The 17,526-nt window shown below is 46.8% G+C and overlaps 1 protein-coding gene across 5 annotated transcripts in view; it reads left to right on the top strand.

Moving 5' to 3' along the window:
• The first annotated feature begins 523 nt into the window (after positions 1-523).
• The window catches only part of TINF2 (TERF1 interacting nuclear factor 2), a 237,388-nt gene continuing 220,385 nt past the window's right edge, over positions 524-17,526 (top strand). For 4 of the 5 annotated variants that reach the window (XR_013594963.1, XM_078644938.1, XM_078644937.1 and 1 more), the window contains exons 1-2: positions 524-591; positions 2,924-3,125. Coding sequence is in view for 4 of the 5 variants with exons in the window: in XM_078644938.1 (XP_078501064.1) it covers positions 578-591; positions 2,924-3,125 (216 nt within the window). In the remaining variant the exon portion in view is untranslated. Of the gene's footprint in view, positions 592-624; positions 741-2,923; positions 3,126-17,526 lie in introns of those variants that run through there. The other variant, XM_078644936.1, reaches the window with a different exon arrangement.

The following is a 17,526-nucleotide window of genomic DNA, read 5'->3' as shown; positions in this document are numbered from 1 at the left end:
CTGCAACAGGGGGGTGGGGGGTGCATGCACTGCTAAGGCCAGTGCCCAACACTTGCATCACCCTCTCTGCCTGCCATATGCTCCATGCTTCTGGAAGGTAAGAAAATAAACGTGCATTTGCGTGTCAAATGTCCGATCCTACAGCAGCCACTTCCAAAGCCCATACATGACAGTAACCCGATTCAAAGCCCCCTTCTCCCGATTTTTTTTTTTTTTTTTATCTCCCACTTTGCTCTCCTGAAATGTTGGCATGTATGGTGACAGTAAATTTAATATTGAATGAAAAGATGAGCTGATTTCACGGTTTGTTTTTCACTTGAGTACACAATATTTAAACGTGCAAATATTTGTTAAAAATGTAGCCTACTCCACTGAAGGAAAACCAAATATTTGGGGAATTTACGCTACATTACTGCAGCCTGCACTAGCATATTTTCTGTTACAGTTCTCGCTCTAGTTGTTAAGGCGAATTCTGGGAAACTTCCGGGTCTCGCGAAAAATGCCAGAGGCGGTCTATTCTGTTATCACTTCCGGTTCAATTCAGAATGGCTCGGAACTGAAGCGCGGGAAACTGAGCATGAGCGCCGAAAGGTAAGATGTGCATAGAGATGGGAGTTCGGTGTCCTAATGAGAAGCTGACAGCAAAGGAGAAGGGAAGGTGGTGGAGGTGTGGTGGCGTGGGGCGAAACTAAAACAATAGACAAGCTGAAACTGACCCATATGCGGTTATGAAATATACAGTAAGTCTCAACTGAAGTTAACCGAATGAGCAGAGTACCCCCCGCCACTGAACAGAACCCATAACATTTCTCCTCTAGAAAGAGACTAGGCTCCAGTGCAAAATGTGTTTTTAAGAAAAATTGTAGGGCCCGCGTTAGGACCCCACTGCGTCTTACAACACCCATTATCTCAGCCATTGCTGGTAAGGACAGTACCATCACCACTACAAACCGTCACACTCCTACAAGTGAGACATTTCGGATCATTCAAATTCCCCAAAGCTTTTAGACTGGCTTGGCGGGCAGGTAGTAGTCATTCGGAATGTTTTTTGGAATTAAACTGCTGTAAATTAGACCAACATCGCCACCGTGTGGCAGACTGTCATAAGTGCCGATGCCGAGCACCAGAAACAACTGGTTCCCTCGAAACAGTTTCATAAAATACTTCATTCTAAATGGACCCAGTTGCACTAAGTGTTTGGAATCAGGCCTGCTGATCCCCCAAAGTGGGCTCAGTTAGTAATCCTTCTCCTGAAAAAGGGTTCAGCCCTTGATTCACACCACGCTCGCGCACATTCTTAGACCGTGACATTGGGATAATCAATTTCCTCCGTCATTCAGATTTCCAAGGACCTCTTTCATCACAGACCTTTGTTTCATTTGTCTGTCACTCTGTTTTCCGCCCTGTTCCAACACCCTGGGTTGTGTTTTCTGCCTCTTACTTCCACGATTGTAAGTGACAATAGTGCCCTAATTTATAAGGAAACTTGAAGGTCTTCTTTGTGCGGGATGGTACTCTGTACAGAGTCGTCCACTTATTTTCCTGCTGCTAATGTTGCGATGGAGTGCTTCAGCATGGTAATTATGGGTGTGGTTCTGTTGGCTGTTAAACATAGATCTTAGGAAAGGGATTTGGTCAGATGTGGCGACCCAGGCTGTAACTGGTTTCTGCCCTTTAATTTTTTGGCGGGGAAGGGAACAAGGCATGGGTGTCTGCTGAAAGGCAAAAGTATTGTTCCCCAGAAGTGGTATTGGTCGAATATGGAAAGTGCTCAAGGAGTATTATGATTATAACCATGGAACTACTGGGCCAATCCTTGAGGAGCTGCAACCCCAACAATGATTACACTCACAAAAGTTAACCTGAGATGTCCAGTGCTTTTTTTCTATCCTCCCGAGAGAATGGGAAGGTCTCCTCTACTGCTGGGATTTAAGCGCTTAACAACAACTCTAGAAAACGTTCGCCATGTGCTTACTGCCTATATGGCTATGATGAGAGTCCCATTAACTAGGGGCAAAGTTGTACTTGTTGTTTGGACAGACCTAGTGTCTACGATTCAAGGAATGAAAACAGACGCACATGCAGCAGAATTGTATTTGAAGATTGATCCTCCATTCTGATATGATGGGTTTTTTTATATTGAAATGCATTAATTTATATTGAGCACCTAAATTTGGTTCAGGGGAAACTTCCACACGTACTGTAGAATATACGCTTTGTTCTACTCGCGCTCGAGTGACAAGTCCAGCTTTAGATTAATGCAAATTCGTTTCCCGACCACGAGCTTCCCATAGCCGAGACAAGGGAGGTGATAGCATAAATTGTAAATGTATATAGTCGGTTGACAATGTATACTGCAACACGGAGGCATTTTGCATCACGCCTCAGCACGGTGGCAATTTTTACTATTGTGTTCTTTACTTTTGTGAATCTGCCACACAGATCAGCTACTTACCTGGATTCTTTCTACACATTAGTTGAATCCCTAAGCCTCCCCATTGATTTATTTTTTTTGCCCACTTTCACTCGGAGCAGTGGCACAATCCTATTACGTTGGGCACACAGGTTTGCGACGCACCTAATTTCCCCTTGCCCTGTGTGCACTATGCAGTGACTGACTGTGCAGCAATCCGCACGTATTCCAACCTAATTGTTATCCACTTTATTTGTTCTATGGATCTTTTGCTGTACCACGTGTGTTCTTAGTCCAGCACCTTTCTCATTATGCACTTTTTTGTTAGGCGCAGTGTGATAATTTTGTTTTCTCATTTCGTCTTTTTGTGAATTCTCGCAGGCTCGCCTGTGAATTGCTCTGTTTTGTATTGGCATTCCATCTTAAAGAAGTGTAGTCCCTGTAATGCAAGTCATGCTGGTTGCACCCTGTCCCTTCAACAGCTGAGTTTTCTCGTGTGTTCTTTTGCAGGTTGATGGAGACTCAAGAGATCTTATTGGGGCATGTGTCTCCACAGCAGTTGGCGGCGGCAGCTTCCTGGCATGTTGTACGGTGTCGGCGGTTTGCCCATTTCCCCCATGTTCTGGAGTTTTTGGAGATGATGAATGCGGTGGCCCCGGATCTGGTGGCGTATCGTCACTATGCCAAACTGACGCTAGGACTTAAGGCCGCGGTGAGGAAATTCTGAGGGTGCACAGGAATCCTCTCTGCATGGGCACGCACTGGGGGTTGGATATCTCGTAAAAGATACGTTCTGTTCATTATTATGAGTAGAGGACAGGGTGCTCTATCGCAGCAATACTCAAACTGCCTTGGCAGATTGGTGTTTGTATTTCATCTTTTTAACTGTTCCATCGCATACTGTTTGTCGCTTTCAGCTGTACAAAGGTGTCAAGTATTGCTAGGTTGATTGGGGTTTGTACAGTGGCAGGGTGATCTGAAGAAACGTATTGGAGTTCTCGACTCCCAATCAACTTTCAGCCTGCAGGAGTAAATAAGAAAAAGCAGCCCTGTACACATGGACGAATGTAACCAAAATACTAGGGTAAGCGGGAGTGACATCATGCATCCTTTGCCCCCAAATGATTCCAGGAAGTGTCATATGACTTATCTTAATGACATCACAGTAATTGACATCGTAAACGCCCTACAATAACTACATGGTAATATAACCCAGACAAATGTCTGTTTTAGATTTCCACTGTATTAGGGCTCTGACATAATGTGCAATGGAAGCATCACTCAATTCTCTTTGTAGTAAATGAAAAATTATGTGATGAGAATACAGTGCCACAAAACACAGAACCGCTCTGGAAATGTAAATTATTTACATCACACACTCATTGTAGGAAGCGGTCTCTCTATATACTATAACCAAAAGAGGTATAGCGTGCAGAGTGGATCCCCAGAGACTTTACTGAGGCTAAAGTAGATCATTGTAATGCTGTTTTTTGTGGTAGTGGTGCGAGCATTTAGGCTGATCAGAGGGCAGTGTTAAGAATTTGTTGTACACGCAGTGGTAATACATGTCACACACACTGAATTAATAATCTGAGACTAATTTATACAAATATTACTTGGACTATATTTATTTTGTAGAACCACAGAACTTCGTCTTAAGTAAATATGTTTTGCAATAGAAATACTTTTTAATATTAAAAGTGGCCACTTAGTTCAATTTTCAGACTTTGCAGTGTAAGCCTATGGAAGGAAGAAAACATTCAGCATACAAATAGGTAACATCGACTAAGAGTTGGTAAGGTTCAGGAGACTCCTATTGAGGGGCCTTTGTGTGCAGTATTTTAATAAATCTGGCACTGGAGTCAGTGCAGATATTAGGGTGAGATGTTTGGTAGCAAACATCCCATACTTCAGTGAAGCCATTGTGGAGCTGGGTAACTCATAATGACGAGTGTCCAGCCAAGGTACTTACTATGGCTTCCCTGATGACTCTTTCAAGGAACAAGTCATATCAAAATCAAAGTTTAACTCACATCTTTGATAGAACCTACATTTTTTTTCTTAAGATCATTTATCACAAGAAAGTGATACATTTCAAACTGTAATGGCATGTCACCAAGCATAGCCTTCCATGCTAAATGCTATTATGGGCTTGACAAAGGGACCTTAACCTTGCAGGTTCTGGATGGCACATATTTATGGTAACTTGCTCAAATCCTTTCCAAACTTGCAAGAGACCAATTTTCCCTGAGGCAATCTCCAAAGGAAAGGCAGTGTTGTGCAGTAACTCGTGGGTTAATGCAACTGAAGAGAAATTTTAATCTGCATGTGCAATACATGGCATCGCCCATGTCACAAGACTGTCGAGTGACCAGCCACCAATATAAATATGAGACACTTCACGCTATGTTTCCTATACAACATCAGTCTTTTTTTTTTTATTGAAACGTATCAGAGTACAATGACAAAACACATAGACAAAGCTTAAAAAAATCTGAATTCATGAATACGTTATTTATCTAAATGTATAAATACCAAAAAAATCAACAGAACAACCTATGCTTTTGTCATCAGTTACACTGAAATACAGGACTGATCTCTAAAAATATAAGCACACCCCAGAGATCTATAAAATGTCATGAACGTACCCGAGCAGAAGGGAAGTCAGCTTTCCCCTGACCAGAAGCCATATCTCACGCAGTTTGCGCATTTGAGGAAGGGTCTTCAAAATGGTGAGCTCCAGACCATAAATATAAACTCCTGCCACCAAGCCTTAGGATGGGCCAAGTGTAAACAAAAGCTTTGTGGTTCCCTGCTTATAGTCATAATACTCTACATACTGCTTGAGCCCTTTTGATATTCAAACTTACCACTTCTGAGGACTTTAAGGACTAAAGTCAAAAGGTAAAATCTTTGGCCAGGTTGAACCTGGTTGCTCTATTTGACCTGGGCTCCATTGCAGTCACTGTCATATTGTGCCTAAGTCCACACGTACTGTGACAATTGACTGCTACTGGGACTTTATGCTTGTTGGTGCTATTCCCACTTAAAACATTCTTCTCTCCAGTTCCAGAAATTGGAGAATTGTCATTTTGTTTACAACATTTTACTTCATTTTTCTGATTTAGTTTGGAATTCTTGCTTTGCACTTCGTCTTTATTAATGTTTTATTACTGCATAATTACTTTACACATTGTCCTACGTTGTGTCGGTGACCACCCTGACTTCGTCAGAAGCGGTCGCTCCCTTCTGCCCTGCTCTCTCCTGACTACGTTGGCTGGGTATCGTTAGCGCTGCTCTGCTGACCTTATTTAGCGCTTGATACGTGCTTGCATTATTATTTCATTATTTTCACGCGCCCGTTGTGTCTGCTCGACAGTGCCTGCATTGCTTCACTGACTGAGAGTGCCTGTGTTATTTAGATCGCTTTACCGCTTCGTTTGTTTGTTTGCTGCTGTGGGCCATTGCTTCTGCTCTCTGCTCCTCAGGCGCCCCGCTACCCACCACATAAATAAATAATTTAGTCTCCCCAACCCGGTCTGCACTTCCCTTTTAGCCGCCATTACTAGTGTTGTTGTTGTGCCCGGAGCCCGCCCCCTCCACCACGCACCCGCCTCCCAGCTGCTCCTCCCTCGCCCCTCCACCTTCCATATGTCAGATGCTCTCCCGCGCAGCGTTCACGCGCAGCGGTCGCGCCCCATACGTGCCGAAGGTGCGCCAAAGGTAAGCCCGTCTACGCCCGTCCGTGCCTGGACCGCACCCAGCGCCAGACCCCCTGGTCCCCGCCGCTCCCAACCCTCTATAATATCATATGATGCCGCTACTCTCCTCGCCCTCAACCCTGGACGCACACCACTATGCTGCAAAGCTACTCCTGGACGTACTCGCGGCCCATTCGCCTGCCTCGCCTGCAAATTCAACTGCTCCAGGAACCTCACCAAATCCACACCCTCCAAACACAGCTCCGACTACAACCGCCTAAAGTGCATTCTGCTCAACACCCGCTCGGTCCACAGACACGCAACGGAACTCTGGGACCTACTCGACACTGCGTCACCTGACATCACCTTCCTCACTGAAACATGGATGAACACATCATCATCACCCGATATCGCAATAGCCATACCGGACACCTACAAGATTATTCGAAAAGACCGCACCATTCAAACAGGAGGAGGCATCGCCATTATCCACAGGAACACCATCAAAATCACAACCAGCTCCGACGACAATCTTGCTATCGCCGAACATCTGCACTTCCAGATCCACACCGACCCCAGGACCACACTCAGAGGCACCCTCATCTACAGGCCTCCAGGTACCCACAGTCAATTCAGCGATTACATCACTGACTTAGTCAGTCCACACGCCCTCGCCTCCGAGAACTACATTCTTCTAGGAGACCTCAACTACCACCTTGAAAACAAACACTACAGCAACACCACCACCCTTCTGGACAACCTGGCCAATCTCGGACTCAAACAACTTGTTGACACCCCCACCCACACAGCCGGTCACACGCTCGACCCTATCTTCACCTCCAGCAAGCACATCTCCTTCGACCGCACTACAACTCTCCACTGGATGGATCACAGCTGCGTCCACTTCAGCTACATAACCACCCCAACCCACAACCATCCACAACCTATTCCCCGGAGAAACTGGAACAAAATCACCTCCGACCAACTCCTCACTTCACTCAACAAAAACCCTCCCACCCTCTCAACGGACCCAAACCAAGCGGCCAACAACTTCAGGCAATGGATTACCAACAGTGCTGATGAATTAGCACCCCTGAAAAAGCACCAGATGAAATTAGCCAGCAAAAAGGCTCCCTGGTTCAATGACGAACTCAAAAAATCCAAGAAGCTATGCCGCACCCTGGAGAAGATATGGAGAAAAAACCCAGCTTCCGACAACATGGCCTCCCTCAAGACAGCCACCCGCAAACACCACCAACTGATCCGATCCGCCAAGAAATCCGCAATCAAGGATCGTCTCGACAACAACACCCATAACAGCAAGGAACTCTTCAACATTGTCAAAGAATTCACCAACCCCACCGCAGCATCTAACGACATCACTCCCTCCCAAGACCTCTGCGACGCGTTATCCTCCTTCTTCTACAACAAAATTGCCGACATCCACAACAGCTTCACGAACACTCCCAGCGACCAACCCTCACCACCTTCCTCAGATCCCACTCCACTAACTAACAACCTCAGCGCCTGGAACCCAATCACCACTGAAGACACCATTCGCATCATGAACTCTATCCACTCTGGCTCGCCTACCGACCCCTGCCCCCATCACATCTTCAACAAAGCTGACTCCATCATCGCACCCCACCTCCGTGATGTCATCAACTGCTCGTTCAACTCTGCCACCTTTCCAGAAAACTGGAAACATGCCGAACTCAGCGCCCTTCTGAAGAAACCCACAGCAGACCCCTCTGAACATAAAAACTACCGACCCATATCCCTCCTCCCATTCCCGTCCAAAGTTATCGAGAAAGCCGTCAACAGCCAGCTCGCCGCCTTCCTTGAATCCAACAACTCCCTTGATCCATCTCAATCCGGGTTTCGAGCAAAACACAGCACCGAAACTGCCCTCATTGCAGCGACCGACGACATCCGAACACTCCTGGACAACGGAGAAACAGTGGCCCTCATCCTACTCGACCTATCCGCCGCTTTCGACACAGTTTGCCACAGCACCCTTATACATCGCCTCAGCAACATCGGCATACAAGGAAAAGCCTTGAACTGGATCATCTCATTCCTCGCTGGGAGAACTCAGAGTCCGACTTCCCCCATTCTACTCGGAGGCCACCGAAGTCATCTGCGGCGTACCTCAAGGATCCTCACTCAGTCCCACCCTCTTCAACGTCTACATGAGTCCTCTCGCCTCCATCGTGCGTCACCACAACCTCAACATCATCTCTTACGCCGACACCCAGTTAATCCTTTCCCTCACCAAAGACCCCAACACCGCCAAAACCAATCTTCACGAAGGCATGAAAGAAGTAGCTGAATGGATGAATCATAGCCGCCTAAAACTCAATTCAGACGAAACGGAGGTGCTCATCCTAGGATCTTCCCCCTCAGCTTGGGACGACTCTTGGTGGCCTTCCGCTCTGGGCACAGCACCCACACCCACAGACCATGCACGCAACCTTGGCTTCATCCTAGACTCCTCTCTCTCGATGTCCAGACAAGTCAACGCAGTCTCGTCTTCTTGCTTCAACGTACTTCGCATTCTCTAAAAGATCTTCCGCTGGATCCCCCTCGAGACAAGAAAGACTGTCACCCACGCACTGGTCACGAGCCGACTGGATTATGGTAACACTTTATACGCCAGAATCGCAGCAAAATTACAGAAAAAACTCCAGCGCATCCAAAACGCGTCAGCGAGACTCATTTTAGACATCCCGCGCCAAGATCACATCACCGGACATCTAAAAGACCTCCACTGGCTTCCTGTCAACAAGAGAATTACTTTCCGCCTTCTCACCCACGCCCACAAGGCCCTCTACAATCTAGGACCCGAATGCCTCAACGCTCGACTATCCTTCTACAAACCCACCCGCCAACTAAGATCGTCTAATCAAGCCCTCGCCGCAGTCCCGCGCATCCGAAAATCCACCATGGGTGGCAGATCCTTCTCCTTCCTGGCTGCCAAGACCTGGAACTCACTCCCCACCCACCTTCGCCTTACTCAGAACCACATCTCCTTCAGAAAAGAACTTAAAACCTGGCTATTCGACAAATAATGAACCCCTTCCCCTAGCGCCTTGAGACCAACCCCTTCCCCTAGCGCCTTGAGACCCTCTGGGTGAGTAGTGCGCTATACAAATGCCCGAACTTGAACTCTGTGCCATATCTACAGGGGATTGAGCGTAGGTTAACTTAGCAACTTTTGAGGTTTCACCCTGACAAGGGATTTGATTATTCCTGGATGTGGGTAGTCACCCACCCCAAGTCCATTTCTTAAAGAAGTCTATTTTCAGTTTAACTTATGAGAGAGGTACCCCTTAGGATAGAGTACAATTTGTGCCAAATTTACTGTATGTAAGGCCTGAACTAGTCACAAAAGACCAAGCAGTATAGCCCAAGTTGTTAGTTTCTCTTAGTGGTGGTTTCTATCGTTCCTATTGAAAGCTGTGCTAAAATCCACGAAGCAACAGCATAGTCTCTGATTGATTTAAATGGATTCACAAATTATACCACATTGCGGATAAGTGATCTCTTGTTGAGTGCTCCTCATGGATGGAATCTGCTTTGTTCAATTGGGAGCATATTGTAATGTGTGGAAGTTAAGATTTTTGAGACTGCTTTTATAGACCTATCAAGGAGGACTATATGATTGGAAGGGAGAATACCATTGCTCTATTTAGGGTATTTCCTGAGACAGCTCATGTGCTCTCCTTGCGACAGTCTTTTGTTCTGGAAAAAGAAATGTAAAAAGGGCTGAGAGTCTGCTCACTACTTACCATTGGTTGGCTTCTTCGTCGCTCTCATTTCTTATTTTCATTGACCAGGGACAAATCAGTTCAGTTGTTTCAAATCATCGGTCTCCCTCCATATGACTTTGGATGATTGTGCTATACAGTAAAGCTGAAAGTAAAGGGAAAAAAAGTGCTGTAATGCAGCTATTGCTGACTGCATCATAGCACTGTTTAGGCCTCGCCTTCGTAGCACGCATGCGCTGCATAGGAGGAGACCTCTTGTTATTGATTCGGTTTTGAGGCCAAAAACATACACGCATTGCATTGCTTTCAATGGCAACGTTTGGCGATTCCCTTGGGGGAGCAAGCTTTGAAACCTTCTGTTTGTAATTAACTTGCAAACAGATGGTGCCCCTACTCACTCCCGCAAGGGAAGCTCTTTGTTTGCTCTCTGCTGCACACCCCTCCCCCGTCACCGTCTACAGACCAGCTGGGGCGCAGCTATCCGCCCTGCGGCGGCACCAGGCTAGCAGAGACAACCCAAAAGCTATTTTGACGTAGGTCACACTTGTTTTCTTTGCTCTCCGATGAAGTTATTGCAGTAACTTTGCTCTGTATATTCCCAAACAATTTCTCCTCTCAAGGGCACAGTTGCGGAGTGATATTTGAAAACAGCCCCTTGATAGATTGAGTAGTTAGACGGCGGCAGTGACAAACAACCTATTCCAGCTCGAATTAGTTGGGCTGCCAGCAATAGTTTTATACAAAGATGTAAATTATGTTGTCAAAATCAGTCCCTTTCTAGCTTGCTGCTCAGCTAACAAGAAACCACTTTGGCTGATAAAGATGAACAGATAGCTTTCCCTCTCAAATCTGCGGATCTGCAGACTCAGCGTTCCCGGGTAGGTGTCGGCCTCCTCTGCCGCCACCGAAGGCCTCACGCCAGCAGGTGCCACGAGTCGCCGCAACCACCGCACTAAGCATTTTACTGCCACCGGTAAATTATTCAACGTGTTGTGTTATCTACTCGAGTGGCGATAATGACTCCAGATCTCTGTAAGCAGCAGCTCGCTGCGGTACTCCGCTCCGAGGCCATGGCAGGAAGAGAGTCAGGGGCCAGATGGTGAGTCTCATGTGGAGCTGAGAGGCACCCGGATGGGTGTCTGGACTGGAAAAGGCAGGTGGAAGAAAGAGTACGTTTCCAAAAGTGTCACTTGAACTACCCAATGTCCAGGCGATGTGCTTTAAACTGTTATAAGTGATTAGGAAAACATCCCATTTGTTTAAAAAGGAATGTGTCAAGGTCCCATACTCTTAAAGCTCCTAAAATACCCATATTAAAATAAAAAATCAATGAAAGACACGTTCTGGCCAATGCCTAATCACAGAGTGTTTTTCCATAAAAGAGTTATTGAGTTCTCAGAGGCCCGGACCTCTGGATTGTTAAAGTAGTTAAAGAACTGCTTGTATAATGTTGTCTCAGCTCGACATCCACAAGACAATGACCTGTCAAAGAGGAGGGGTGAGCTAAGGAAAGTATATACCTTTTTTCTTTTAAATATTTCACCTTAAACTATAACCATACAGTTTTCCCCTTGGTGTTGTATAAACGTGCATATGAAGAAAAAATTGAGTTTTTTTTTTTGTAGCACAGAGACTGCCATTTTCTGACCTCAGTGATGCATTCTGTACGAGATACATATCATGAAATAGAAATAAGCAGGGTTATAGGATTCCTTTTTTTTTAAAATGTTTTTATTAAATGAAACATCTCAACATTTAGGACAGTGTTTCAGACATTGAGTACATAGTTATTCCATTTTTACTATTGGATACACAAGTTTTGATTTTTACATTAGCACCCCGTTTTCTTATATCAATATTGTCATGTTTCGTTTTCTTTCTCTAAACTTCCCCCTCCATTTCGTCGTCTGAGCTTTCTATATCGGATTCCGGTAACATGTCACATAGATCCCCCCTGAAGCTATTCCAGGCTGCCCATATCTTATTCCATTTACGCGGGCTACCCCTGTTTTTGTACACTGTGCGTTCCGTGATCATTGTAAGGTCCATGTTGCCACACCATGCTGCTAATGTGGGTAGGTCTGCCGCACCCCACTTCTGCGCTATGTCTCTTTTTGCGATCATGAGGCCCAATGTGGCCCAGGTCTGTCCATGGCGGGTGAGGTCATTGGGGTCCCATATGTTCAAGAGGCATTTTCGTGGGTCCGGCAGAACGGATACCCCTGTTGCTTGTGACACCGTACGCATCACCTGTCGCAGGAAACACCCATTGCTGGACATTCCCACATGGTGTGTAAAAAGGTACCTTCCTCCCGCACCCGCTAATGCAGTATGGATGCTGCGCTCTGTGTAGCTTATGTAAGGTAGTTCTGGTGTAGTATATGCGATGTAGGATTTTGAGTTGCACTAATCTAAGCTTTGCTGATATTCCCACCTCCCTAGGGGATGCTAGTGCTTCCAACCACTCCGTGTCGTCCAGATCTCCTATTTCTGTCGCCCATTTTTCCCGTAGTGAGGTGGTGGGGTCAGGCAGGTTGTTGACTAGCTTTCGGTATGTAAGTGAAGTTGCTCGTGTTTCCATATAGTCAGTAAGTAAACGATCTTCTAATGGGGAAGCCTCTGGGACTTCAGTGTCTGGCGGGAGTGCTATTAGCAATGCATGCCTTATTTGTACATATCTGTATGTTTCAATCGAGCCTAAGTTATATTGTTGTTGGAGTCGGGTAAAAGGAATCACCGTTCCCCATTCCCATATGTCTCCCACCGTGGAGATACCAATGTTATCCCACTGAGTGAAACCTTTACTGCGTCTTAATTGTCCCAGGTCCTTGGCATCCCAGAGTGGGGTAAGTTTAGTTATGACCCCTTTCCATCCCAGTTTGGCTTGTACCATATTGCGACTGTTTGCGCCGTGGGTCCCTCCAGTTTTGCAGCGAGTCGTTTGTTGTAGAGCACCCCTAGCATATTATTCGTGCCCAATTGCACCCTATCCGTCCTATAAGCAGGGTCAATGTGGGTTGCGTGGATTCACTGATTGATGATTTTGAGTTGCGCTGCCCAGTAATATAGTTGCAAATTTGGTAATGCTATCCCGCTGTCGTACCAACCCCTGTGCAGCTTGGCCTGAGCTATACGTGCTGGGCGGTTACCCCACAGCAGGGTCGAGACTTGTGCTGCTATGTGTTTAAAATATCTGGGCGGGATCGGGTAGGGCGTATTTTCAAGGACGTAGAGAAATCTCGGCAGTGCCATCATTTTGTACAGCGCCGCTCTACCCAGAAGCGTTAGGGGGAAAGATGCCCAGTGCGTCACGTCGCGCCTCAGGCGCTCCAGAATTGGAGCCAGATTTTTTGCAAAGAAATCCGTTGTGTCTTTGGTAATGTGAATACCTAAATATTTAAAGGAGTTCCCCGCTAGCACCAATGGGCATCCCACGGGGAGTGAGGGCTCTGGTCCCTGCAAAGTGTTAAGTTCTGATTTTGCCCAGTGTATGGTGTAACCTGATGCTTTCCTGATGCGTGTGTTTCGCAAATTGTAAGGAGTTCCGGTATACTGTGTTTCGGGTCCATCAGGTAAACTAACATGTCATCAGCATAAAGCGAGAGACGGTCTTCCCATCCCTCTCCCCAACTAATACCCTTCAGCAATGGTGTTGTCCTGATTAGCGTTGCCAGCGGCTCTAGTGCCATTGCAAACAGCAACGGCGACAGGGGGCATCCCTGGCGCGTTCCTCTTGTTAGTTGTGCTGTGTGGGATATATGTCCGTTAGCTGTGACTTGAGCCAGAGGAGCGGAGTACAATAGTCGGATCCACGCTCTAAATTTTGGGCCAAAACCCATGTGGGCCAGGACAGCAAACAGGTACTGCCACTCCACCATGTCAAATGCCATTCTCGCATCTAATTATAGTATCACTGCCGGTGCCGATATTTTTGGAACCCGCGCGAGTACTCCATGCACACGCCTGATATTTAGTGCTGTGTTTCTGTGTGGCATGAAGCCCGACTGGTCCGGGTGAATCAACTGCGGGAGAAGGGGCATTAATCTGTTGGCCAACAGTTTAGCCAAGATCTTGGCCTCTACATTCAGTAACGATATCGGGCGGTATGAAGTGCGTTCTGTCGGGGGTTTATCCGGTTTTGGAATTGCCACTATTGTCGCGATTCGTTGATCCAGTGGGAGTTCCGCAGGTTTCAAACTGTCATTATACATTGCTAGCAGAGGCGCACTTATGGTCTCTGCCACAATCTTGTACCATTCTATTGGAATCCCGTTGGGCCCCAGTGCTTTACCTGATTGAATCGAACGGATTGCTGTTTGTATTTCGTATTGTGTTAGGTCCGCCTCTAAGTCCGAGGCCACCTCTGGTGTAAGTGTCTTCATTTCGATGTGGCTAAGTGAATCCAGTGTTTCAGCCTCCGTCAAAGTCTGGTTTGACGTGTAGACATCTCTAAAGTATTCCGCTAGTATTTTTACTATTTCCGCGGGGTGTTTCTGGAGCGTCCCCTCCTGCGTCCTTAACTGTTGTATACTCTTGGAGCCGTCCCCTCTTTTGTCAAGCCAAGCCAGCAACTTGCCTGCCTTGTCTCCTATATCATATATGTTGTGTTTTGTCGCTGTAATGTTCCCAACCGTTCAGTGTTTTAGGTGATCCTTGTATTGTTGTTGATGTATGTGTAGGGAGTGTCGTTTCTGTAGAAGGGTCTGCCATGTGTGCCCTGTTCGCTTCCTGCAGCTTCAACTCCAATTCAGCTAACTCTCTCTGTTGCTCCCGTTTATACCCGGTGATAGAGGCTATTGCTTGTCCCCTAAGGACTGTCTTGTATGCATACTATGGACGGCGAGTCCACTGAGTTTGTGTTCTCCTCAAAATAGTGTTTGGTAGTGTTTTTGAGGTCCTTCCTAATGCTGGGAATCTTAAGATAGTTGGGGTATGTAGGATACAGCCTCTTACGAGAGGTCTCTTGGCAAGAGAGCGTCAGTATTACCGGTGAGTGATCAGAGATACCCTTGGGTTTTATTTCTATCCCTTCGACGCTGTGCAGCCTAGCGCCCAACATCAGGAAATAGTCTATTCTTGACAGACTATTGTGTACCGCCATATGGTACGTATATTGACAAGCTGCTGGGTGCATGGTCCTCCAGACATCTATCAGTCCCATGGCTTCTAGCAAGCCCTGGATCCGGGCAGGTCCGGGCGCCTGGGGTCGTGTAGGGAACCTGTCTACCATGGTGTCTATTGTCATGTTGAAATCCCCATCTATGATAAGATTGCCTTCAGGCAGGTTTAGGATGAAGTCTCCCAGTGCGGGCAGTGCCGCTGACTGGAGAGCCGGCGGTACATATGCTGACACTATATTCAGAATTTTGCCCTCCACCTGCCCTTGTATCGCTGCGAAGCGACCCTGGTCATCTATCTTGTTCTTTAATATTATGAGTGGGGCGCTTTTTTTCACTAGGATACCTGGTCCCCTTGAGCCCGTAGAAAACTCAGAATGTGCCACCATTTTGTATCCCCATCTATCCAGGGCCTTACATGTTCCGGTGAGATGCGTCTCTTGCAGAAGCGCTATCGCTGGGCCATGCCGTTTTAGCACTTGTAACACTAGGCCTCTCTTTACTTTATCGCCTAGTCCTCTTACATTCCATGTTATTATTTTCAGGGGTGCCACCGGTTTCTCTTGTGTCGGTGGACAAGTATGGTTAGGTTGTGACTCCAGTTCCATGTGTGATTTGTTGGGGGACGAGGAGTCGTCCTCGTGTCAGAACACTAGTGTACCCTTCCATTATCCACCTATGTGCTGTGTCTATACTGTCGCGAGTTACTTTAAACCAAGTGAACAAAACAACTTTAACTTTTCCCCTTGTCCCAACCCCCCTCCCTGCTGAACGGACATGTAACCGCCCACCACCCCAACTTAGCAGAGTGCTTCTCCCATCCCCAAACCATTTTACTTGCTTGCCGGGGGGAAAGTCTCGTGAGAGCGGCGGCCCTTCCTGCCCTCCTAGTCCCGCTTCAGTCAAGTGTCCATATGCGGCTCGACCTTATTGTCCATGGTAACAAGTAAATGTTCAGAAGCCAGGTATTCATAGATCTGGCCCTTGTTCGTTGCCCTCACTCCTTACGCTCGGTGAGCGATCCGGAACTTCCTGTCTTGCCGCCTGAGAGTCTGGGTGGTCATCTTCCTGTCGTGGGTGTTTTTTGTTTCCTCGACGGGGGCCCTCTACTCGTCTCCAGCCCTCTAGCCAATCATAGGCTGTTTCAGGTGACTCAAAGAACCATGTTTTCCCTTCGGCTACCACCCTGAGCCTCGCTGGGAATAACATGGAGTAGGGCAGTTTGTGTGACTTCAATACCTTTTTTATTTCCATGAAGCTTCTCCTCCGGCGGGAGACATCAGCAGTGTAATCGGGGAAAAAAGGCGATCGTAGAGTTATGTATTCGAATCGGTGGGGAGATTCTAGCCGTTTGTAAGATCGCGTCCCTGTCTTGGAGGTTAAATAGTGTGGCCAGTACCGGCCTCGGGGCAGCCCCTGGTTTCGGCTTTCAGCCAGGCTCTCTGTGAGAGGAAGCTGGACAGTCCCTTGGGTTGTAATCTTGTCTTGATCAGCTCTTCCACATAGAGGTCCATTGCTTGTTTGCCTTCCGTCTCGGGAATTCCAAGAATGCGTACATTTTCTTCTCGAGCGTCCTTCCTGGTCGTCCAGTTTTTCCCTATAGTTGCCTATTTTCTGCCTGGATGCGGGACATTGCTGTCTTCAGTTCCGATGTTTCCTCCACCAGGGCTTTGGTAATCACTTCCACCTCCTTAACCCGTTCCGCCATTTTGTGGAAGTCTGCCCGCAGCAGCGAAACGTCCGTCGAGATCGTCCCCACAGTCGTTTGCACGTTGGACAATGCTTTCATAATGTCCTCCAACGTCACCTTCTTCATTCCCTCATTTTCTGACGTTTTTCCCGTTAGGATTCCTTTTTAAACTTAAAGAAGCTCTTGAAAATAAAACAGAAGCAATGCTTTCATGTTTTGCAATGGCCAGAACTGAAGCCAGGCTCAATATTCTGAGGTAACTCAGTGCGTCATAGAAATTCCTTTGGTGCACCATTCAACGCATCAGTCCGGTTTTAAAGCTCCTGCAAAACTGTGTGCACCCTATGTCTCCTAACACTGCATTTTGCCCCCATGCCCCTCTTCCTCATCCCAGTCCTTGCTATGCTATTCAGGAATAAGCAGGACTTTAAGTATGCCGGGTCCTGCCAGTGCTCAGAGCCAGCAGTTCAAAAATGCATTTGCTGAGACTGGTCCCTGTCGGTCTCTCCGTTTTTGCTTCCACCGTCGGGTTGAAATAAAAAATCTTAACTCTGCAGCTGTACTACCCTTCACTGCCTTTGCAGTAATTTCAAAGAAACTCGCTATAGTTCTTCCAGTCTCATCATTTAAGAACTGAAGCATTTTCAATATTCCATACAACGAAGCCACAGTTGTTGCTTATTTATCTTCCACAACTAACATCCATTGGCAAAGCCAATAGCCCTGACTTGTTGTAGGTGTAATGTTACTTGTTGTATTATATATCTGTATGCATTGAGAGATCACCAAAATACCAGTTGGGCGGCACACAGATATTTAGCGTGCATATTTTTAA

Source organism: Lissotriton helveticus, chromosome 5_1 (genome assembly GCF_964261635.1).
Source record: "Lissotriton helveticus chromosome 5_1, aLisHel1.1, whole genome shotgun sequence".
In the NCBI taxonomy this organism is placed as follows: Eukaryota; Metazoa; Chordata; class Amphibia; order Caudata; family Salamandridae; genus Lissotriton; species Lissotriton helveticus.
The sequence above is the reverse complement of the archived record's forward strand: the minus strand, read 5'-3'. Positions and strand labels throughout refer to the sequence as shown.